This window comes from Polyodon spathula, chromosome 44, assembly GCF_017654505.1.
Source record: "Polyodon spathula isolate WHYD16114869_AA chromosome 44, ASM1765450v1, whole genome shotgun sequence".
NCBI lineage: Eukaryota > Metazoa > Chordata > Actinopteri > Acipenseriformes > Polyodontidae > Polyodon > Polyodon spathula.
In genome coordinates, this window is record NC_054577.1 from 174819 (window position 1) to 201254 (window position 26436).

General features: G+C 40.1%; 1 protein-coding gene across 4 annotated transcripts in view; it reads right to left on the minus strand.

Moving 5' to 3' along the window:
• The window catches only part of LOC121305563 (fibrous sheath CABYR-binding protein-like), a 133453-nt gene that overhangs the window by 101289 nt on the left and 5728 nt on the right, over positions 1-26436 (minus strand). For 3 of the 4 annotated variants that reach the window (XM_041237226.1, XM_041237225.1, XM_041237224.1), the window contains 3 exons: positions 25167-25487; positions 22250-22570; positions 20654-20974 (listed from right to left, as the gene is read on the minus strand). In XM_041237226.1, coding sequence (XP_041093160.1) covers positions 20654-20974; positions 22250-22570; positions 25167-25487 — 963 coding nt within the window. Of the gene's footprint in view, positions 1-17754; positions 18774-20653; positions 20975-22249; positions 22571-25166; positions 25488-26436 lie in introns of those variants that run through there. The other variant, XM_041237228.1, reaches the window with a different exon arrangement.

Here is a 26436-nt window from a genome sequence, read left to right on the forward strand (position 1 = left end):
AGGTGTCCGGACTGAATGAAACTCTTCCCACAGTCAGAGCAATGATACGGTTTCTATCCTGTGTGAATTCTCTGGTATTTTGTCAGGGTTCCTGAGTTTTTTAAACTCTTCCCAGTCAGAGCAGTGATACGGTTTCTCTCCTGTGTGAGTTCGCTGGTGTTTTTTCAGGTTTCCAGAGTGACCGAAACTCTTCCCACAGTCAGAGCAGCAATATGGTTTCTCTCCTGTGTGAATTCTCTGGTTTTTTTTTAATGCCCTAACTGGGTAAAACCTTTCCCACAGTCAGGATATTCTCCAGTGCCTGCCCTCACTTTAGCTGCTGGACTGGAACCTGGAAAATATGAACAGGAAAGTAAGTAAGAGGGAATGCTTTAGGGTAAGGTTTGTTCATACTTCAGACTCCAACCTAATTTGTGGTCAGAGTCAAAGGTCTCTGACTCTGTGCGACAGGTCGGAATTATGTCACACACACTCTTGCGATGTGCATCTTTTTTGGAAAGTCATACAGCCTTTTCTTATCTGTTTGCATCCTGACATTGCATGGGGTCTGTGCAGAAGTATCTCATTCATTTGAGACAGATGTATGAATCAACCCCTAGGGCACGTGGCTCGGTGGAGGAGTGGATTAAAGCATGTGAATTGCAGCTGTGGGGGCTTGCACTGGGTTACACCAGTTTAAAAGTGAAGTTAAACTTAGTTATAGTTAGAGCTCGGTTACAGCAGCAGTACAGGAACAATGTTAAAGCACATGAAAATAGTGTCCTACTACTGGTGCTGGATCTAGTGTGGAAGAGGTGGGGCCAGACAAACAGCAATGCAAGTGAATTCCTGGGTGTTTTTTGTTGGTGGTCTGCACCCTCTGCAGCGACAAAGGTGTCGGTTTAGTTTGCAACTGCTATTCTGGGACTGAGATTCAAGAGATGTTTAATATGTCTTTTTTTTTAAATAGGAGAGAAGATTGCTTCAAATTTATTTCTTTTTTCCTACTGCTGCCAGTCAGGCAAGTATAATGATAGGTTACGGATCTAACCCTGGTTCCCTGAAAGAGAAGATGACCACCAATGATACTTTTGAGAAAGTATACCAAAGCAGTCGTGAGGAAGAATGAGCAGATAGCACATGAGGGACATCTTGCTACCGCCATCTAGTGAGCATGCAACTTCAAGGACCCTGGTGCGTATTAAAAGGCATAGAGGGCTCTACGACATTAAGTTGGTAGAGCCTGGTAAATGTATACAGGGTAGTCCAGCTAGTCACAGTACATATATCGGTCAACGATCATCAAAATATGAGCGCCCGGGGATACTGAGTCGATGGGAATGTGGCAAGCAGATATGGCTGCTAGGTACACTTTCAATGTAGAGAGGGATTTACCCTCCTCCAGAAGATCTTGCAGAAACTGTAAAATAACTGCTATAGGGCAATACATGGGATCCTGGCCTCTGGCCATGCACCAGTTTTGAAAATATGTCCACTACAGGCGTAAAACGCTCTTGTGGAAGAAAGTAGCCCTAGCATTCTGCAGAGTACTCACTACTGCGTCTGAGAGCCCTAGGGTGGACAAACAGTCCCGTTCAGGGGTCAGACCCACAGATGGAGTTTCCCGGTTCTGGGTGTCAGAGTGTGCCTTTTGCCTGACTGAGCAGATCCAGGTGCAGTGGAACCTCCCAGGGCAGGCCTTACAGCAGCTAGCAGAGGTTCAAAAACCAGGTTCTCCTGGGCCATCTGGGGGCCACAAGAAGGTCTGTTGCTTCCTCTCTCCTGACCTTCTCGAGGAAAGCAGGAATAGGCAGGAAAGCGTATAAAGGCACTTTCGGAACACAGCTGGACTTGCATTGCTTCAGTTAGCTGATGGAGATAGATCGTTATGTAAAATATTTGTTAGGGTTTCAATTGACCATCTGTTAAAATGGTATCGGCTTCCCACCAGGGAGATAGAAGGTCAGAACAGCTGGGTTCAGGTAGGCAGAAGCAGGGAAAAAAAGAAACTTCGTCAAACACAACCACCAGAAATCAAAACAACCAACAGATTTGAGTCACTTCAGAATTTTGATGAGCAGAACCAACAACAAGAGAATGAAAGGAACAACATCCAGGACCCTATTAACAGTGGTGACCAGACAGCAAAAAGAAGGGAGGTCATGATTGTTGGGGACTCCATATTGAGAAACACAGCAAGTTCAATTCGCAGTTTGGACCCCCTTACTACAACAGTGTGCTGCCTTCCGGGAGCCTCAGTCAAGCACATCACTGAAAACGTGGACAGGCTCCTAGAACGAACAGGAGACGACCCGGTAGTAGTCGTCCACATTGGTACAAACAACATTGGAAGAGACAGACCAAAATCCATGCAAAACAAATTCAGAGAGCTAGGAAGGAAATTAAAAGAGAAAACCAAAACTGTGGTATTTTCTGGTATACTACCCGCACATTGCAAAGGACCATATGGACAGCTGGAAATAATTAATCAAAACGAATGGCTGAAGACGTGGTGCACACGGGAAGGCTTCACCTATCTTGATCATTGGACCACATTCTACAACGAGGACTATCTGTATAGACGGGATGGACTGCATTTAAATAACAAGGGAACTAGTCTACTTGGAGAAAAGATCCTCGAGCAGGTTCGGAAGCATTTAAACTAGAAAGGAAGGGGGGAGAAATCAACAAAAAAACAGAAGGGAGACCGCATCAAAACAAGAACAACAACTCAGGTAAGACAACCATTAAATGTATTTATCTAAATGCTAGAAGTATCAGAAACAAAATTTTAGAACTTGAAGCTACTGCACTAACAGGTAACTATGATGTGATAGGTGTTACAGAAACTTGGTTATCTGAGAGTGATGGGGACGAATATAATATTTGTGGGTATACACTGTATAGGAAAGACAGGCAGGACAGAAGAGGAGGAGGGGTAGCGCTATACATAAGAAACAGTCTTGAAGCCCAGGTGTTAAACCTGGACAAAGAAAATAAAACCGAATCAATATGGGTCAGAATAACAGACAAAAATTCAAAAGCCATAATAATAGGAGCATGCTATAGACCGCCAGATTCAGACGGTGAGCAAAATAATCTGTTATACAATGACATTAGAAATGTGTGTAGCAAAGGAGAAGCCATACTAATGGGGGATTTCAACTTCCCCCAAATAAAATGGGAAAACCCGGTGGGTAGCGCGAAGGATGAAATAGAAATGGTGGAAATGACAAATGACTGCTTCCTAACACAATTTGTGAAGGCACCCACTAGAGGGGAGGCATGCCTTGATTTAGTCTTTTCAAATAACGAAGATAGAATAACTAAAACAGAGGTCAGAGAACCACTGGCAAACTCAGACCACAACATGGTCTCATTTGAAGTGTTTTTTAAATCCCCAAAAGTAAAGACTAAAGCTAAGGTTTACAATTTTAGAAAAGCAAACTATGAAGGTATGAAACAGAGACTAACAGAAGTAGATTGGAGTAAAATAGAGAAAACACCCACAGAAGAAGGATGGTTGTTCTTCAAAAATGTAGTACTAGAGGCGCAAAACAATTATATCCCTAAAGTAGACAAATCTAAATGTAAAACTAAATTGCCAAAATGGTTTAATAGATCAATTAAAAAAAATATTCAGCGAAAAAAGGCACTTTACAGAGCATTAAAAAAGGACCAAAAAGAAAGTACGCAGAAAGAGTACACAGAACTGCAAACGCAAGTCAAAAAGGAAGTTAGAAAGGCCAAGAGAGAAATAGAAATGAACATTGCTAAGGGAGCTAAAACCAATTCCAAAATGTTTTTCCAATATTACAACAGCAAGAGAACATTCAAAGAGGAGATTAAATGTTTAAGAGATACAAATGGCAAAATCGTAGAGGAAGAAAAAAAAATAGCAAATATGTTAAATGATTACTTTTCACAAGTTTTTACAAAGGAAGATACTGACAACATGCCCCACATGTCATCCAGTTCCTATCCAGTTTTAAATAACTTTAGCATAACTGAGGCAGAAGTGTTAAAGGGACTAGGAGCTCTTAAAATAAACAAATCCCCTGGGCCGGATGAGATCCTCCCAGTAGTACTCAAAGAAATGAAAGAAGTAATTTACAAACCGCTAACCAAGATCATGCAGCAGTCTCTTGACACAGGGGTGGTACCGACAGACTGGAAAATTGCAAACGTAATAGCGATCCACAAAAAGGGAAACAAAACTGAACCAGGTAACTACAGACCAGTAAGCCTGACTTCTATTATATGCAAACTTATGGAAACTATAATAAGATCCAAAATGGAAAATTACCTATATGGTAACAGGGTACTGGGAGACAGTCAACATGGTTTTAGGAAAGGGAGATCGTGCCTAACTAACTTGCTTGATTTTTTTGAGGATGCAACATCGATAATGGATAATTGCAAAGCATATGACATGGTTTATTTAGATTTCCAGAAAGCTTTTGACAAAGTCCCGCACAAAAGATTAATTCTCAAACTGAACGCAGTTGGGATTCAAGGAAACACATGTACATGGATTAGGGAGTGGTTAACATGTAGAAAACAGAAAGTACTGATTAGAGGAAAAACCTCAGAATGGAGTGTGGTAACCAGCGGTGTACCACAGGGATCAGTATTAGGTCCTCTGCTATTCCTAATCTACATTAATGATTTAGATTCTGGTATAGTAAGCAAACTTGTTAAATTTGCAGACGACACAAAAGTAGGAGGAGTGGCAAACACTGTTGCAGCAGCAAAGGTCATTCAAAATGATCTAGACAAGATTCAGAACTGGGCAGACACATGGCAAATGACATTTAATAGAGAAAAGTGTAAGGTACTGCACGCAGGAAATAAAAATGTACATTATAAATATCATATGGGAGATATTGAAATTGGAGAAGGAATCTATGAAAAAGACCTAGGAGTTTTTGTTGACTCAGAAATGTCTTCATCTAGACAATGTGGGGAAGCTATAAAAAAGGCTAACAAGATGCTCGGATACATTGTGAAAAGTGTTGAATTTAAATCAAGGGAAGTAATGTTAAAACTGTACAATGCACTAGTAAGACCTCATCTTGAATATTGTGTTCAGTTCTGGTCACCTCGCTATAAAAAAGATATTGCTGCTCTAGAAAGAGTGCAAAGAAGAGCGACCAGAATTATTCCGGGCTTAAAAGGCATGTCATATGCAGACAGGCTAAAAGAATTGAATCTGTTCAGTCTTGAACAAAGAAGACTACGTGGCGACCTAATTCAAGCATTCAAAATTCTAAAAGGTATTGACAGTGTCGACCCAAGGGACTTTTTCAGCCTGAAAAAAGAAACAAGGACCAGGGGTCACAAATGGAGTTTAGAAAAAGGGGCATTCAGAACAGAAAATAGGAGACACTTTTTTACACAGAGAATTGTGAGGGTCTGGAATCAACTCCCCAGTAATGTTGTTGAAGCTGACACCCTGGGATCCTTCAAGAAGCTGCTTGATGAGATTTTGGGATCAATAAGCTACTAACAACCAAACGAGCAAGATGGGCCGAATGGCCTCCTCTCGTTTGTAAACTTTCTTATGTTCTTATGTTCTTAAGTATCTTGAGTATTTTAGAATACTTTCTCCTAAAACAACCAATTAGCAAGGAGTCATTTTGTCCTTGGACCTTAAAAAATGTAGACTTGTTTACAAAACATGATCTATGATACAATGTTCCTTTATCAAACTGCATATTTTGAAAGATTTACACAAACATTGCCAATACTGGTGTTGTGCTACAGTATATTAAAAATTAAGAGCATCGATGTTATCTACGTCCCCGTTCTCTCATCCAGGGCCAGCGTAACCATATAGACAGAACAGGCGGCCGCCTAGGGCAGCAGATTGAAGGGGCGGCAAAAACAGTACATTACATTACATTTTATACTTCACATTTATTTAGTCCTAAAATGTTCAACATCTTAGATGACTGTTTCTTGTCCTGCACAGCTTATTGATGGTGATACAGAACCCTATAATGAGCAGTGGTGTGGTCCTAAATCAGGAGATATGGGAACGCTGTGGGGGCGGGGTGATCATGCCGGTGCGGTGTCATGTGAAATCTGGTCTCCCTGGAAACAGGCTCATGGTTGTTGAGCCCATTGCTAAGCAAAGGACGCATTGAAGTTACTTGCGTATTCAAATGGGGCGTGGCATTTTTGTTTTTCTTTTAATTACCCCGACAATAGCTTAGTTTCCATCAACAAGACAAACAAATTTCTAGCAAACTTGCAAAATGTCACAAAACAATATATGTGAATCTTACCGTACTCTATATAGATATATATATATATATATATCCGCATCAGGACGTGATCACATTGGTTAACCAAGTCGTGTTTCAGCACAAGTCGAAGCACATTTGTAAAATAGGAACCTTGTTATGAACTTAGGTTACATTCAAGACTGACAAGTCAGTCCATTGTATCAAAATGACCCGTATATGACCCGTTATATTGTACTCATGCAAATATTTATTTAACTCTTTACACTCAGCCCGATGGTGACGCGCATTTCACTCAGACACCTGCCTGGCTTGTTTAAAAGTACAGACTCGGGGCTTTCCAATGACGTGTTCATTGTGTGTATGTGGTACTCCTAGCAGGAAATATGATCGCCTGAAGTTAAGCCCTTCATCATGTGACAGAGTTCACAGCTTAGGCTTTGTTTTGAGTCAGTTGCTCTTATCAGACATTGCTAACGGCAAATAAATAAATAAATAAAAAGTTACTTGCATAAAAAAAAAACACAAAAAAACCCCGCTAGACTAAGTCAGGGCGCCCACGACAGCTTCTGCGGTTCAGACACCGAGCTGCGCACATGACGCTTGGCTCGGGTCTCGCCGTGTTATAAATGCTGTATCGAGGTCATAAAGTCGAAGCAGTGTAATAATGCAAAGGAGTGGTAAGTCGAGGATCGTCTGTATATATATATATATATATATATATATATATATATATATATATATATATATATATATATATATATATATATATATATATATATACACATATACACACATACAGTGGCTTGCAAAAGTATTCAGACCCCTGACCAATTCTCTCATATTACTGAATTACAAATGGTACATTGAAATTTCGTTCTGTTTAAAATTTTATTTTTAAACACTGAACTCAGAATCAATTATTGTAAGGTGACACTGGTTTTATGTTGGGAAATATTTTTAAGAAAAATAAAAACTGAAATATCTTGTTTGCATAAGTGTTCAACCCCTGTGCTGTGGAAGCTCCCAGTTTGCACCAATGAAAGAAATTGCCCAAACGAGGACACATTATGTGAACCATTAAAGTTGCTGTCACATTTTCTGGATAAAAATCCCACTGTAGAAGGATCACTGGTAAGGCTGTGAATCTGAAGGAAAATGAACACCAAAGACCATTCTACAGAAGTTAGAGATAAAGTAATACAAATGCGTAGATTAGGGAAAGGGTACAAAATAATATCCAAGTGTTTGGATATCCCAGTGAGCACAGTTGGATCAATAATCAGGAAATGGAAGCTGCATCACACCACCCAGGCACTGCCAAGAAAAGGCCGTCCTTCAAAACTCAGCGCTCAAACAAGAAGGAGACTTGTGAGAGAAGCAACAGAGAGGCCAACAATCACTTTGAAGGAGCTACAGAGTTCAATGGCTGGGAGTGGAGTAATGGTGCACCAGTCAACCATATCAAGAGTTCTGCATAATACTGGCCTGTATGGGAGGGAGGCAAGAAAGAAGACGTTACTCAAAAAGTACCATCTGAAAGCACGTCTGGAGTTTGCCAGAAAGCATGAGAGTGACCCAGCTGCGATGTGGGAAAAGGTTTTGTGGTCAGAAGAGACCAAGATAGAGCTTTTTGGCCAAAACTCAAAGCTCTATGTGTGGCGCAAACCTAACACTTCCCATGCCTCAAAATACACCATCCCTATAGTGAAATATGGTGGTGGCAGCATCATGCTGTGGGGATGCTTCTCATCAGCAGAGACTGGGCATCTTGTGACAACTGAAGGAAGAATGGATGGAGCAAAATACAGGAAAATACTGCAAGAGAATCTGCTTCAGTCCACTAAAAAACTGAAGCTTGGGAGGAAATTTACCTTTCAGCAGGACAATGATCCCAAGCACAAGGCCAAAGCAACATTGGAATGGCTCAAGAACAAAAAGGTGAATGTCCTATAATGGCCCAGTCAAAGTCCTGATCTCAATCCCATTGAGAATCTGTGGCACTATTTGAAAATTGCGGTCCACAAGCGTCGTCCAACCAACCTGAACAACCTGGAGCAAATCTGCCAAGAAAAATGGGCCAAAATCACTCCGACACTGTGTGCAAAGCTGGTACATACTTACCCCAAAAGACTTAAAGCTGTTATTGCAGGGAAAGGTGGCTCTACCAAATATTAATGTGTGGGGGTTGAATACTTATGCAAGCAAGATATTTCAGTTTTTTTTATTTTTCTTAAAAATATTTCCCAACATAAAACCAATGTCACCTTACAATAACTGATTTTGAGTTTAAGTGTTTTAAAATAAAATATCGAACAGAACGAAATTTCAATGTACCATTTGTAATTCAGTAATATGAGAGAATTGGTCAGGGGTCTGAATACTTTTGCAAGCCACTGATATATATATATATATATATATATATATATATATATATATATATATATATATATATATATAGATAGATAGATAGATAGAGTGGCTATAGAAAGTCTACACCCCCTTTCAAAAGGTTCACCTTTTGTTTCCTTATAGCCTGGAATTAAAATGCATTAAAAGTTTTTTTTTTTTTTTTTTCATTTCTCTACACATCCTACCCTGCAACTTTCAAGTGAAAAAAATATTCTAGAAATTTGTAGAAAATTAATTAAAAATAAAAACTGAAATAGCTTGGTTGGATAAGTGTCCATCCCCTTTGTAATAGCAATCCTAAATTAGCTCAGGTGAAACCAATCGCCTTCAAAATCACACACCAAGTTAAGTGGCCTCCACCTGTGTTAAACTGTAGTGATTTCAGGATAAGCTCAGCAGTTCCTGTAAATTCCCTCTGCTGGGTAGTGCATTGCAAAGCAAATACTCAACCATGCTTTGTCAAAGTGCCCCGCCCCTGAGCTATTTATTTGTGTTGTATGTTATGTGTAGTGTGTTAATGTATAGTCATTGGTACACAATATATCAATGGGTCTGTGTAACACAAGTTTGTCTCTTTATTTTGGCTAAAGCGCCATGTCCTGTGTTTTTGTACCACTGTTTTATTTTCTAATAATAATAAAGTGCGCAGCAGCACATTCATTCATCATTTCATCTTGCAGTGTTGTGTGTTTCTTCTGGTCTGACGTCCTCACTACAGCCGTCTTACTCACACATGCGCACCAAGGGACAAAGTTGTAGAAAGGCACATATCAGGGGATAGGTATGAAAAAATAATATCAAATATCAAAGAAAAATATTTAAAAAAATATCAAAGGCCTTGAATATCCCTTGGAGCACTGTCAAGACAATTATTAAAAGTGGAAGGTGTATGGCACCAACAAGACCCTGCTTAGATCAGGACATTCCTCTAAACTGGATGAAGGAGACTGATCAGAGACTACCAAGAGACCAATGGCAATTCTGCAAGAGCTACAGGCTTTTATTGCCAAGACTAGTCAAAGTGTGCATGTAACAACAATATCCCAAGCTTTCCACAAATCTGGCCTGTATGGTAGGGTGGCAAGAAGGAAGTCATTACTCAAGAAAGCCCACCTTGAATCCCATTTTAACTATGCAAAAAAACACTCGGGATGTCATGTGACAAAGTTTTATGGTCTGACGAAACTAAAATGGAACTTTTTGGCCTAAATTCAAAGCGCTATGTTTAGTGCAAGCGCATCACCCAAAGAGCACCACCCCTACTGTGAAGCATGGTGGTGGCAGCATCATGTTAATGGGATGTTTCTCATCAGCAGGGACTGGGGCACTTGTCAGGATAGAAGGGAAAATGAATGGAGCAAAGTACAGAGAAGTCCTTGAGGAAAACCTGCAGCCCTCTGCAAGAAAGCTGAATCTTGGATGGAAGGTCACCTTTCAGCATGACAACGACCCAAAGCACACAGCCAGAGCTACATTGGAGTGGCTAAGGAACAAAAAGGTAAATGTCCTTGAGTGGCCCAGTCAGAGCCATGACCTAAATCCAATCGACAATTTGTGGCATGACTTTAAGATTGCTGTCCATCAACTCTCCCCAAGGAACTTGACAGAGCTTGAACAGTTTTGTAAAGAAGAATGGTCAAATATTGCCAAATCTAGGTGTGCAAAGTTGGTAGAGACCTATCCCAACAGACTCACAGCTGTAAGTGCTGCCAAAGGTGCTTCCACCAAGTATTAACTCAGGGGGGTGGAGACTTATCCAATTATGATAATTCAGTTTTGTATTTAATATATAACTTTTTTCCTCTTAAGAGTGTGGAGTATGGTGTGTATTTAAGGGGGGAAAAATCCTCATTTAAATGCATGAAACTCTGAGACACTGACACAATAAAATGTGCAAAAAGTTCAATGGGGTATAGACTTTCTGTAGGCACTGTACACACACATCCTGCAAATAAATTACCATTTTCAACTTTTCATATTTTTTTAAGCTGTACTGTTTCCGACATATGCAATTTAATAATAATAATAATAATAATAATAATAATCAGACAGAATGGCAGTTCAGTATCAGATACCCCCCGGCGATAGCTGCAACAAAACCTAAGAGAAGATATTTCAATCCTGCTTGGGGAAAATGAATATTTCGTTTTTGAATGGTCAGGGGTGGAGTTAAAATCTGCAGGGGCCAGAGATCACGCAAAGAAATGGTGTTAAAATATTAAAACATGTCTGCAGCAGAAAATATGTTTGTAAAAGAAGCGAAAGAAAACAGGAGGGTCAGGTGTATGTCGGCATTTGTAAACTTGGACCAAAAAGACACACATAATGAGCTATGTCTTGCCTACAGTTTGGCAAAAGCTGTTACAAATTTAACCGGTAGCATCTTTAAAGAAATGGCCACAACAATGTATTCAAATTCCTATGCCTACTGAAGACTGCACTGCATAAAAACTATTGCCAGCAGCAATCAATCTGGCAACTGGCTTTTCAGCTAAACTCTGAAATCAGCAGTAGATCTACCCTGTGTGTGCAGAAAGTGTGCTGAAAGCACTGACCAAAGGGGGACAAGTCAACTTATTGTTTCCCATCGTTTTTGAACCTAACAAATACCTGGAGGCTGGAATGTAGAAAATACAAGTGCAGTTGTTTGGGAAATTAACAAAACAATGATCCCGTGCAGAAAACTGTGTGGTTTAAAGCAGTGAGCGTGTCAGTAATGCTAGCACAGCATTATGAGGTGTGTTTATTTTATATTGGGATATAATAACATGTATGTAATACTAATGGATACAGTCTATGATCATGCCCTAGTGAGGTCAGTATTTTGTAAGGTGTCTGTTGTGTAACATGACTGTGCTAACCCCTGCATATTGTAATGGGTGTGCAATGTGATTTATTTATTTTTCTTTGGTGTAATTTTTGTTTTATTTTTTTGATGTATGTTTATTTTGATAATGTGGTAGGTCCTCTTTTTAAATCCCCTGAAAACTTATTGGTCTCCATAGTAACTGCAGTGCTAGTTCCTAATGGGGACAGGTGTATAAAAACACGTCAGGTCAACCTAACAGGAGAGCTACCGGGTTTGGAAATTGTGTGAGCCGAGAGCAGGGGTCTGCAAACTACCATTTGGTAAGAGTTTAAACTGTAAACTGTAGTACTTGCATGGGCTGGAAATTGGTTGGAGTGCTAGATGCTAACGGTAAACGTCTTGCTAGTCCCATTGAATAGTTTGACCTGCACCATATGGCTGTGTTCCTAATTTCAATGCTGAGAAGCAACAACTCTCAAAATCATTCCTAAACTCACCGTTGAGAGCTAATGACTCACAGCGCTGCCTCAACGCTGACTCAACGAACTCACCGACTCTCAGAGCTGCTGAGCTGATCAACAGAGAGATGGCAACACCCACAAAAATTATGAACGGGATTTAAAAGTAGAAACTGATACCGCAATCCGCCGTCAAAACGGTAATACACACACACACACTAATATATAATTTGATTTATGTATTATTGTATAACATAAAACACAGCAAATATGACAACGTAACTACAACCTAACTTTATAATATATATATATATATATATATATATATATATATATATATATATATATTATCTAATATATATTTTGCTTCATTACATTGTAACATATTTAATATAAACTTGCATTTAAGATTTTGTATTATTCTTTTTAGATTCTGAAGCTGGAGGTCTGATATGCAGAATCGCTCATTTTTACTGTTTAGTTTAGAAATGCAACGACGCGTTTCTAAATACCTGGAAGTGTTGTGTCAATAGTGACATTTTGTTGAGTCAAGGCTCAACAGTACCGCTGAATTTAAGTATGCACACTATAGAGTGGTTTGCTATAGCAACCCTCGTGCTCTCAGACCAGGGTAGCTATTTTGTATGTGTCTTGTCTAAACAGAAAGAAAGAAAACTGCTCTTTTTAATTGTGAAAGAAATACCTAGATGCCTTCTTTTACTATTGCCGTCCCGGTTTGAATTTGTGTGAAATATATCTGCGAGTCCTGTGTATTAGCGTGCTTTAAATTTGCAGAACTAGTGTCTTTTTCTTTACTATTCTTTGGGTCTTGTTGTCTATCCACTATACATGGTACATCAAACTCTGATTGCAAACTTGTATTGTAGCAACATGCATAGTGATTGAATACTGTCTACTGTTTGTAATTAGGCAGTTTAAATCTATAGTGCTTTGCATCAGTTTTAGTTCTTTGAAATTAACAACTTGCTACTATTTTTGACATGTCTTATTTAAAATGTATACAAAGTTTTATTTATCTCTGAATTGTGTTTGTGTGAAACTCACTCTTTTTGAAGTGTTTGTGTGAAACTCACTCTTTTTGAAGTGTTTGTGTGAAACTCACTCTTTTTGAAGTGTTTGTGTGAAACTCACTATTTAAGGCACTACGGCACTTTTTGGCCCGATTTGAGGTGGTATTGTAATCTGCTGCTATATTTGACAATCTGTATGGTTTTTGCTATCAAATTGCCGAGTGATAATTATTGTTGTACTGGCAAGTGTTTTCTTGGATGGAAATTAAGTACTAAACTACTGACTAGTTTGTAATGTGTTGATTGTCATACTTTAGCAAAGTGCCAGCCCCTGTGTGTATTTTGTGTTATGTGTTGTGTTTTAAATGTATATTTGTATTTAGGCACGAGGATTGCACAGCACTTCACGTGCAAGTAAAAAGTAATCATGTGAGCACGGGGAATTGCACTTTATTAATTCACGTGCGGTTGTACCGCGACTCCAATTGAATGATTGATTAGCAGTGGAGTCTCGGTACAGCTGCATAAAAGCTGCATGTTTTCACCCACTCGGGGTTGGGTGTTTGAGTGGAGAAGGGATTGGAGACGGAGGTAATAAATAATAAAATAATAACGTAAAGTTAAAATATCTGCTCACCGTCTTTTGGGTAGTGTTAGTCTGTTTTGTTTGTTTCTTTTGTTTTGGCGAATGTGCCGTGTTCTTTGTTTTTCTTTGTTACAACCTTTTTATTTTCTGTTCTGTTTATTTATTAAATGCTGAGCTCCACCAAACTCCACCTCTCTCGTTGTTTATTTCCTGGCTCTGGTCTGAAGCCACTCACTCCGACCGTCTTTGTGACACCTACCCAAATAAAATCGATTTTATTTTTCACTTACACTTGCACTTGCCATTCTTGATTGTTAAAGAACCTGTTATTTATTTGTAGTTAACTTAGCTTTAAATTGGCGTAGTCGTTAAACCTACTTAATTGGTAATTTAAAATAATCAATTAAATCCATAGTGGTAACACAGGGTCTCCTGTGTCGGGCTCTGTCGGCATACTAGGGGGCACTACAATATATGTTTTATTTAAGATGAATTTCCACAATTATATCTGTGCCCAAACGTTTTCCAGTAACCTACAGAATTGTATCATAAAGTCTAATATAACCTGTTGAATACAACATTAACATGTTGAATTACATACTGCAGTTTAACACAAATCCTTACATAAAATATGCCTTTAGCGTTAGCAGAATGCATTATGCTACATTTATTACTTACTGAACTAATATGAAATCATGGAAACATCATCATTTATAACACATTTAAAAGTACAATTGCAAACAGCATCCATCTACCTGGAATTACAGGCAACTTGAAAACTGAACAGAAGTCTCTATGGGTTAGCTTAACCATGTAACCGTCACTCGCTGAAGCTGATTTTACAGCAAATTTACAGATTCTAGTTACTGACGCTTTTTAATTGCGAGTCTGTTTAACAAAAGATGCTAAACGTTTATATGTGAACACAGAAACACTGTATATAATTAATATTAGTACTGTATTTTGTAACAAACTCTTGAAAATGTATTTTTTCTTAATAACTTGTACTGGCAAGTATGTTTTCTTAAAAAGCAAAAATAACCTTGGTCAAATCACGTCAAAGTGTCCTCGCTCACTGATGGTGCACAGTAGAGTACTGGGCACATCATGAATGATATCTTTCTAATTCCTGGGGCTGAAGGTATAAGAACACTCTGTGGTTGCAAAATACCGACAGTATGTACCCTGCCGGAGTCATGTGACTGCAGCCTCTCAATTGGATTGTTTACATCACATGGTTCTGTTCATCGTCTTCAGTATTATTCAAATGCTGGGGACAAAGTAGTATGTACAGATCAGTAAACAGTACATTTTTCTAAATAAGACAGTGGAAATCATTTAAGCAACTAATGTATGTCAAGATAATATTACAGGATAGTTGGTGTTTCTTATGCATTTCACTTAAAAAAACAGACATCAGGACATCCAGCTCCAGCTCAAAATCTCACAATGAGGATGATGGTTCGAAATATAACAGTCTGGAGAATTTTCAGCTGGCTGACTTCATCTTTCAAAATACTGTCTCAACTAATTGCGTAGCACTGGCAGGCAACACAACACTCTTGTAAAGTGAAGGTTGTAGATTCAAATAAAGATTTTTTTGCAGGCAAATGTTCCATTTTAAAACAGAAATAAATAAATCGCTGTGCAGCCCTGCCCCCATCCACTCAGCTGAACATTAGGTCATTACCATAACCCTGGTTCCTTGAAAGAGAATGACAACCATTACCGAATGGGAAGCGCACTCTCTGACAGCCAATCACTGAGCTTATATAAAAAAAGCTTCCCTATCAGGGCCCTGCTGTGAGGGGGAAGTCCCTCCCACCTCCTGTTGAAGAGGGACATCCTCACAGTAGCACATCGCCATTTCCTTTCGAAAACAGAGGTCAGCTGGGGACACAACCTCGAAGGGTAATGGTTGTCATTCTCTTTCAGGGAACCAGGGTTATAGTAATAACCTAACGTTCCCTTTCAATTGAATGACAACCGTGGCTCCAGATTACCGACAGTACAGCCCCACGGCGATAGGCTCAGAGCCAACATGACGCCTAAGGGCATGCCGCCTGTAACACCCTAGAGCCCAGAGAGGGTTGACTACCTGTCTGACTACCTGTCCATGTAGCAGCATTGCATAACTAATCTAAGGAGGCGTCATGAAGGAAAGCCCACAAAGTTGCTTGGCCCCTGGTAGAATGGGCCATAATGTCCCCCGGTAAGGGGAGTCCATGTGTTCATATGCCAAGCGTATAGCATCTGCCACCCAGTGCGATAGACGTTGCTTCGATAGGGCCTGACCTCTAAAGCGGGACCCATAGCAGGCAAACAGCTGGTTGGACTGTTTCCAGGACCCGCGAGTCACTTCCAGTGAAAGCCATGCATGTGTCATCGATGGACAGCGCATGAAGCTCACTTACTCGTCTGGCTGACATACTGGCTATTAAAAACGCCACCTTCAGTGAAACAGGGCGCAGTTCTGCTGACGCCATGGGCTCGAATAGGGTACCCATAAGGACCTGCAGTACCAGTTCTAGATCCCACTTGGGGACCATACTTTGAAAAAATTGATTTGTTATGAAAACCGAGTCGTGAGGAAAAATTGTACATCTCGAAAAACTACTCACTTCTAAATCTTTTGTAGTCATTTTTTTGTATTACTTTAGTATAAATACATGTTAATTTGGATTCATATGTTGTTTTTTTCTGACTTAATGGAACGAAAAGACACACATTTGCCCGTTTTCCCACTGGAAATAGTGATATTTTGAAATATCACTGTCCTGGTCACAAAAGCAAAGTTTGTGGGGAATAATAGTCATTTTCTATACTTTTGAGGCATAAGCAATTAGGAAATAACACTTACTACCCAGGAACAAAAATTGTGTTAGTGTTATCAAACTGACTTTGCAGTTTACGGCTGGACAACTACTGGGCCTGTGTTAAGAAACCATTTAAAACAACACAGGCACAGAAGAGCTGATACTGTCATCCTTGGACAGGTTTATGTGGAGAGACAGCAGGAATAATCTAGATGCATTTATAAATACTGCATCAGATCACATAGCTGCACAGGGGGTGCGACCCCTCATTTTGAATTGATTTGAATATTCATTTTGTAGTGAATGATACCTGTTGTTCCAGGGACAGCCTCTTGTGTATCCAGTCCAACACTATCACTACCAACAGCATCTTCCACTGCTGAAAGCACATTTGGTATCCTTGACTTTATTAGGCTGTAAATCTGGGACACAGGTTGTACAGGCTCGCCAGATGAATGTTGTTGGCATTGCTTTATAACAGCACTGCGTCTCTGCTTTCAGCCTCTTGCACTGATAGTGGTGTTGTGCACAGCATTTATGGAAATCTGTTAAAGACAATGTAGTCCCACTGCTCCTAATGAAGCCAGCAATGAAAACCATGTGGGTCAATTGCAACAGACTTGTGGCTTTAGTGCAGAGCAGCTAATCATAATCTACTTCAAACAAAAGATGCAGGCATTGCTGCTAAAATTCCCATTTCCAAGTATTGAAAATGTCTGCTCTGTCTTCTATTCCCGATTCTGCAGTTTATAAACCCTTGACCCCCAATTCCAACTTCCATGCAGTCGTGTGAGATTGCTGTTTAAAATCTCACAGCCTTGCAATCTAAAACACTACAAATAATAGATAAAATATCCAACAAGAGTGCATTTCCCAAAATCATAAAAAGTTACAACAAACTTGTAACAACGGGGAACATTTTACAGGAAAGCGCAGAACTGAAAAGTTAAATATGTAAAAACTATTTTTATAAACCACAGAGCTATATAAAACTTAATGACAAAATATATGTTTAATTGTACATGGATGGCTTGTATGAGCAGACAGCAGTTTAAAAAGCTGCTCCAATCAGGGTATATACAAGAAATGTAGAAACAAGGACATCATAGTATTTATTACTCTATGTTTAAAATGAAATCTTTGATTGACAAGACGCTGAACATCATTTAAGATAGCATTTAAAACAGGCAGCACAGCATATTTAATATAGATTTTATTTTCTTTAGCAGTCTCATTGTCAATCAGCAAATTAATATTAAAAACACAGGGGCCTACACTTGTTAATGGCGTACCCAAGATAGAGAGGGCAGTATTAAACAAAAGCATTGCTTTTACGCTTCAAGCTGCCCTCATGGTAACTGTGGATAACTGCAAGAGGCTGAACAATGCATGAGAAAAGCAAGAGAAGTGCATTCATAATAACAATCTGTTTAATACATTACTAATGTGACAGAACACAATGCCAATGCTCAACAACACGAGGAATACAAGACTCAGCCAAAAGAAGAAACTTGAGACTTCTCTTTTCCTTTATTTCGGTAACGTTTTAAATTTAACAATTTCTGTATTTAGTCAAATATCCTCCTGTTGTTCAGTTGTCTGCAATTCTGAGAATGTTCTCGACTCCTGCAAGACCCTGCAACGGTCTTAACTTCTTCACACATTTAAGAGCAGGGAGAGGATTACACACCTGTGTGAATTTTATGGTGTCTTTTAAGGTCTCCTAACTGGCTGAATCTCTTCTCACAAACATCACATTGATGTGGTTTCTCTCCTGTGTGAATGGCTTTGTGTTTGTTAAGGTTTCCTATGTGAGTGAATCTCTTCCCACACTCAGTGCAGTGATAAGGTTTCTCTCCTGTGTGAATTTTTTGGTGTCCTTTAAGGTTTCCAAACAGGGTGAATCTCTTCCCACACTCAGTGCAGTGATAAGGTTTCTCTCCTGTGTGAATTTTATGGTGTCTTTTAAGATCTCCTGACTGGCTGAATCTCTTCCCACACTCAGCACAGTGATGAGGTTTCTCTCCTGTGTGAATGCGCTGGTGGATTTTAAGGTTTCCTAAGTGACTGAATCTCTTCCCACACTCAGGGCAGTGATAAGGATTCTCTCCTGTGTGAATGCGCTGGTGTGAGTGATGATTTCCTAACTGTGTGAAACTCTTATCACTGGACTGTATGTGGGAAGGTTTCTTTCCTGTCTGAATGCGCTGGTGTCTTTTACGCAGTGATACACGTGGCATCTCTGTACTCTTCACAGTAAGAGGGGGTCTGTCTTGTAAAGAAGGGATTTTAACTGGGCGCGTTCTCAATGTCTTCACATAATCTTCTTGGGGTGTTGTTTCTCTGCGTTTCTTGCACCGTGGTTTGCCACTAGAAGAGTTTTTGCACTGGGATGATGGAGTGGAGTCGTGTTCTCCTTCATCTACTTTAGAAGCTAAAGAAAGAAAGAGAGACAAGGGTTATTGTACAGCATTCTTGGGAATTTTGAATGCTTGAATTAGGTCGCTGCATAGTCTTCTTTTTTTAAGACTGAATAGTTTCAATTCTTTTAACCTGTCTGCACATAACATGCCTTTTAAGCCTGGAATAATTCTGGTCGCTCTTCTTTGCACTCTTTCTAGAGCAGCAATATCCTTTTTGTAGGTGACCTCAACTGAACACAATATTCAAGATGAGGTCTTACTAAATCATTGTACAGTTTTAACATTACTTCCCTTGATTTAAATTCAACACTTTTCACAATATATCCAAGCATCTTGTTGGCCTTTTTTATAGCTTCCCCACATTGTCTAGATGAAGACATATCTGAGTCAACAAAAACTCCTAGGTCTTTTTCATAGATTCCTTCTCCAATTTCAGTATCTCCCATATGATATTTATAATGTACATTTTTATTTCCTGCGTGCAGTACCTTACACTTTTCTCTATTAAATGTCATTTGCCATGTGTCTGCCCAGTTCTGAATCTGATCATTTTGAATGACCTTTGCTGCTGCAACAGTGTTTGCCACTCCTCCTATTTTTGTGTCATCTGCTTACTATACCAGAATCGAAATCATTAATGCAGATTAGGAATAGCAGAGGACCTAATACTGATCCCTGTGGTACTGCACTGGTTACCACACTGCATTCTGAGGTTTCTCCTCTAATCTGAACTTTCTGTTTTCTACATGTTAACCACTCCATAATCTATGTAATATTTGAATTTGTTTTTTGATGATTCATATTTGCTGTGCTTCTAAAAACAGAAATCCCATTTGCAATCCCACACACTGCACCTTGCCTTTTTATTCTGCCTGTATTGAAGACACATGACATGTAGAACTATGCAGGGCTGGAGGGGGTTTGTTTTTCCACAAACAAAAACAGCAAAGATCCGGTAAAACTACAATTCCCAGATTCCCCCTCACAGCTGAAACTGATTCGCTGGTCTGCTGTACAGAACCCCTCCACAAACGTACTTACTGTACTATGACAATAATAACACAGCAATGCTTACTGCGAGACGCACAGGAGGGAAATGTGGCGCTGCAAGCAAACATTACAGTGCCTGGGATAGCTGTAGTGTGATGAGCTGTCACAAAGACGGCCGGAGTGGGTGGCGTCAGACCAGAGCCAGGAAATAAACAAAAAGAGAGGTGGAGTTTGGTGGAGCTGAGCGAATGCTTTCGCTCAGCATTTAATAAATAAACAAACAGACAGAAAATAAACTGTTGTAACAATACAAAAAACAGGACATGGCACATTCGCCAAAATAACCAGACAAACAAAACGGACTAAACAAAACACGGCGAGCAGATATTTTACTACTAATACTTTAACTATTCTTATTCTTGTTACCTCCGTCTCCAATCCCATTCTCCACTCACCGAACACACAACCCGCAAAATATAAACAGAAAATACACACGGGGCTGGCACTTGGTCACATGAGCATTTAAAAATTATACTGTATTTGAATAAAGTGTAAGGAATACAGTAAGACTGGTTTTCTTTCTCACACAATACGGGTTCGCTCTCATTTTGGCGATTCTGCTGCAGACCGTGCACAGAAATTCTCTACTGAAATATTTCTTCTGGGGACTTTAAGCAACTCGACTGGATGTTACATCACCCAGTGACGGGACATGTGATCCCTGCAGCTCTGTAAAGTTGTGGGAGCAGCACAACTGCAAACAGGCTTCCAGGAATGGGGAAAGGCACAGGCTGGGCAGCTCCCCTTGGTTAAAATATGAATGTGGAGCACACTGCTGGTGTTCAGTAGCAGCTCTGCAAGATGAATAGGCAGCTCAATGCTGCTTGTTTTGTAGGATTACCTCTAAATCCCAGTTCACATTCAGATGGAGAATCATCACACAGCCTGGATCCCAGCTTCTTCTTGTCCTCAAGTGTACAGGCATTATTTTCATGAGGAAGTTCCTCTGCGATGGAGACACATTCCTGCTCTATGAACTCCTCTTTGATAGGAACACATTGCTGTTCAGGGACCTCTTCATCTTTAACAAACTGCAGCTCTGTAACCTGCATTAGACTTGCACAGCAGTCCTGCTCAAAGGACTCCTCTTGTGTGGAAACTGCTTCTATCTTTTGCTCCTCCTGTGTTTCTGATTCAGGGATAGCGTGGCTCTCTCTGGGATCTGTGGGAAAACAAAATTGTACAAAATTACAACTCTTTCTTACTAGCTCGGCTCCTCTACAAAGATAGCCCCATGTCAGAATGCTACTGATAGATTTATTTGGGTCTAAGATGAGGTATTCCTCTTATTTATTTATTTTTACATGAATATAGTGCTCCCAGTTACTTTACCCTGTTTTTAACTCCCCATTAAAACACATTTTCCCTCCAGCAGGAAACCCCACAACAGCTGAGGTGAACAGAGGGGGTCCTCTAATCCACAACCAAGCCAATCACCTCTTCACACCCAGGAGTGTGGCACTGAGCTTCCAGGGAGACAAAGACAGCCCTATATTGCCTGCTTGAGCTCACTGGGCGTCTGCCCAATAGATACCAATCATGAATGACAGCCTAAGGGATCTTGTAGTTATCCAGACACTACAAGATCCTGAGCTGGGAATCAGGCAGGATCCAACATTCCTTCTAAAGTGTTAGAGGGGTGAGCAATGCCTTTTATTAAAGATTAAATTATTTTTTGAAATTTGAAAGAATAAAGAACATCTAACCCCAGTACCCTACCCACAATGCCACGGTTCATACTTTTGCAATGATCAAATATTTATTTCAACTTGAATTTCATCATGAATTCTCCTTTTACTATCCATTCGGCCTATCTCATTTGGTTGTTAGTAGCTTAATATCCCAGGGTGTCAGCTTCCCAACAACATTACTGGGGAGTTGGTTCCAGACCCTCAAAATTCTCTGTGTAAAAAACTGCCTCCTATTTTCTGTTCTGAATGCCCCTTTGTCTAATCTCCATTTGTGACCCCTGGTCCTTGTTTCTTTTTTCAAGTCAAAGAAGTCCCTTGGGTCGACACTGTCAATACCTTTTAGAATTTTGAATGCTTGAATTAGGTCGCCACATAGTCTTCTTTGTTCAAGACTGAACAGATTCAATTCTTTTAGCCTGTTTGCACTCTTTCTATATCCTTTTTGTAGCGAGGTGACCAGAACTGAACACAATATTCAGGATGATGTCTTACTAATGCATTGTACAGTTTTAACATTACGTCCCTTGATTTAAATTCAACACTTTTCACAATGTATCCGAGCATCTTGTTAGCCTTTTTTATAGCTTCCCCACATTGTCTAGATGATGACACCTAGGTCTTTTTCACAGATTCCTTCTGCAATTTCAGTGTCTCCCATATGATATTTACAATGCACATTTTTATTTCCTGTGTGCAGTACCTTACACTTTTCTCTATTAAATGTCATTTGCCTATTGTAGGATTACCTCTAAATCCCAGTTCACATTCAGATGGAGAATCATCACACAGCCTGGATCCCAGCTGCTTCTTGTCCTCAAGTGTACAGGCATTATTTTCAGGAGGAGGTTCCTCTGTGATGGAGACACATTCCTGCTCTATGATCTCCTCTTTGATAGGAACACATTGCTGTTCAGGGACCTCTTCATCTTTAACAAAGAGTAGCTCTGTAACCTGCATTAGACTTGCACAGCACTCCTCCTCAAAGGACTCCTCTTGTGTGGAAACTGCTTCTATCTCTGGCTTCTCCTGTGCTTTAGATTCAGGGATAGTGTGGCTCTCTCTGGGATCTGTGGGAAAACAAAATTGTACAAAATTACAACTCTTTCTTACTAGCTTGGCTCCTCTACAAAGCCAACCCTGTGTCAGAATACTACTGATAGATTTCTTTGGGTCTAAGAGGTATTCCTCTTATTTATTTATTTTTACATGAATACAGTGCTCCCAGTTACTTTACCCTGTTTTTAACTCCCCATTAAAACACATTTTCCCTCCAGCAGGAAACCCCACAACAGCTGAGGTGAACAGAGGGGGTCCTCTAATCCACAACCAAGCCAATCACCTCTTCACACCCAGGAGTGTGGCACTGAGCTTCCAGGGAGACAAAGACAGCCCTATATTGCCTGCTTGAGCTCACTGGGCGTCTGCCCAATAGATACCAATCATGAATGACAGCCTAAGGGATCTTGTAGTTATCCAGACACTACAAGATCCTGAGCTGGGAATCAGGCAGGATCCAACATTCCTTCTAAAGTGTTAGAGGGGTGAGCAATGCCTTTTATTAAAGATTAAATTATTTTTTGAAATTTGAAAGAATAAAGAACATCTAACCCCAGTACCCTACCCACAATGCCACGGTTCATACTTTTGCAATGATCAAATATTTATTTCAACTTGAATTTCATCATGAATTCTCCTTTTACTATCCATTCGGCCTATCTTGCTCATTTGGTTGTTAGTAGCTTAATATCCCAGGGTGTCAGCTTCAACAACATTACTGGGGAGTTGGTTCCAGACCCTCAAAATTCTCTGTGTAAAAAACTGCCTCCTATTTTCTGTTCTGAATGCCCCTTTGTCTAATCTCCATTTGTGACCCCTGGTCCTTGTTTCTTTTTTCAAGTCAAAAAGTCCCTTGGGTCGACACTGTCAATACCTTTTAGAATTTTGAATGCTTGAATTAGGTCGCCACATAGTCTTCTTTGTTCAAGACTGAACAGATTCAATTCTTTTAGCCTGTTTGCACTCTTTCTATATCCTTTTTGTAGCGAGGTGACCAGAACTGAACACAATATTCAGGATGATGTCTTACTAATGCATTGTACAGTTTTAACATTACTTCCCTTGATTTAAATTCAACACTTTTCACAATGTATCCGAGCATCTTGTTAGCCTTTTTTATAGCTTCCCCACATTGTCTAGATGAAGACATTTCTGAGTCAACAAAAACTCCTAGGTCTTTTTCATAGATTCCTTCTCCAATTTCAATATCTCCCATATGATATTTATAATGTACATTTTTATTTCCTGCGTGCAGTACCTTACACTTTTCTGTATTAAATGTCATTTGCCATGTGTCTGCCCAGTTCTGAATCTTGTCTAGATCATTTTGAATGACCTTTGCTGCTGCAACAGTGTTTGCCACTCCTCCTGTTTTTGTGTCATCTGCAAATTTTTGCCTACTATACCAGAATCTTAATCATTAATGTAGATTAGAAATAGCAGAGGACCTAATACTGATCCCTGTTGTACTCCACTGGTTACCACGCTCCATTCTGAGGTTTCTCCTCTAATCAGAACTTTGTTTTCTACATGTTAAACACTCCCTAATCTATGTAATATTTTAATTTGTTTTTTGATGATTAATATTTGCTGTGCTTCTAAAACAGAAATCCCATTTGCAATCCCACGCACTGCACCATGCCTTTTTATTCTGCCTGTATTGAAGACACACGACCTGAAGAACTATGCAGGGCTGCAGGGGGGTTATTTTTCCACAACAAATTTCTCTTTTTATGGTTTTAGCGTAAAATATCTGTAGAGCACAGATCCGGTAAAACTACAATTCCCAGATTCCCCCTCACAGCTGAAACTAATTCGCTGGTCTACTGTACAGAACCCCTCCACACACGTACTTACTGTACTGTCACAATAATAACACAGCAATGCTTACTGTGTGATGCACAAGAGGGAAATGTGGCGCCGCGAGCAAACATTACAGTCCCTGGGATAGCTGTAGTGTGATGAGCATTTAAAAATGAGATTGTATTTGAATAAAGTGTAAGGAATACAATAAGACTGTTGGTTTTCATTCTCATATACTACAGGTTCGCTCTCATTTTGGTGATGCTCCTGCATACTCTGCAGAGAAATTCTCTATTGAAATGTTTCTTCTGGGGACGCTAAGCAACCCGACTGGATGTGACATCACCCAGTGATGGACATGTGATCTCTGCAGCTCTGTAAAGCTGTGGGAGCAGCACAACAGCAAACAGGCTACCAGGAATGGGGAAAGGCACAGATCTAACACAGGGGCGTCCAGAGCTGGCCCTTCCACTCCTGCTCTTTGTTCCAACCCTGTTCTAAGTTGTTTAAGTGAACCAATTAAACCTCCATCCAGGCACAGGAGCAGCACTTTATAGAAGTGAACGTGTTCAATGTGGAGTGGAATGGCCTCCAGGAGCGTGACTGGACACCGCTGATCTAACAGCATTCTAAAGAGGCGGGACAGTGGCTGCACATCTAGCAGCTGCCTCAGCAGCAAGCAGTTATGTCCTTGTTGACAGAGTGGTTGGGCAGCTCCCCTTGGTTAAAATATGACTCAAGCACACTGCTGGTGTTCAGTAGCAGCTCTGCAAGATGAAGGATTACCTATTATTGTAGGATTACCTCTAAATCCCAGTTCACATTCAGATGGAGAATCATCACACAGCCTGGATCCCAGCTGCTTCTTGTCCTCAAGTGTACAGGCATTATTTTCAGGAGGAGGTTCCTCTGCGATGGAGACACATTCCTGCTCTATGATCTCCTCTTTGATAGGAACACATTGCTGTTCAGGGACCTCTTCATCTTTAACAAAGGGTAGCTCTGTAACCTGCATTAGACATGCACAGCACTCCTGCTCAAAGGACTCCTCTTGTGTGGAAACTGCTTCTATCTCTGGCTTCTCCTGTGCTTTAGATTCAGGGATAGTGTGGCTCTCTCTGGGATCTGTGGGAAAACAAAATTGTACAAAATTACAACTCTTTCTTACTAGCTCGGCTCCTCTACAAAGCCAACCCTGTGTCAGAATACTACTGATAGATTTCTTTGGGTCTAAGAGGTATTCCTCTTATTTATTTATTTTTACATGAATACAGTGCTCCCAGTTACTTTACCCTGTTTTTAACTCCCCATTAAAACACATTTTCCCTCCAGCAGGAAACCCCACAACAGCTGAGGTGAACAGAGGGGGTCCTCTAATCCACAACCAAGCCAATCACCTCTTCACACCCAGGAGTGTGGCACTGAGCTTCCAGGGGGACAAAGACAGCCCTATATTGCCTGCTTGAGCTCACTGGGCGTCTGCCCAATAGATACCAATCATGAATGACAGCCTAAGGGATCTTGTAGTTATCCAGACACTACAAGATCCTGAGCTGGGAATCAGGCAGGATCCAACATTCCTTCTAAAGTGTTAGAGGGGTGAGCAATGCCTTTTATTAAAGATTAAATTATTTTTTGAAATTTGAAAGAATAAAGAACATCTAACCCCAGTACCCTACCCACAATGCCACGGTTCATACTTTTGCAATGATCAAATATTTATTTCAACTTGAATTTCATCATGAATTCTCCTTTTACTATCCATTCGGCCTATCTTGCTCATTTGGTTGTTAGTAGCTTAATATCCCAGGGTGTCAGCTTCCAACAACATTACTGGGGAGTTGGTTCCAGACCCTCAAAATTCTCTGTGTAAAAAACTGCCTCCTATTTTCTGTTCTGAATGCCCCTTTGTCTAATCTCCATTTGTGACCCCTGGTCCTTGTTTCTTTTTTCAAGTCAAAGAAGTCCCTTGGGTCGACACTGTCAATACCTTTTAGAATTTTGAATGCTTGAATTAGGTCGCCACATAGTCTTCTTTGTTCAAGACTGAACAGATTCAATTCTTTTAGCCTGT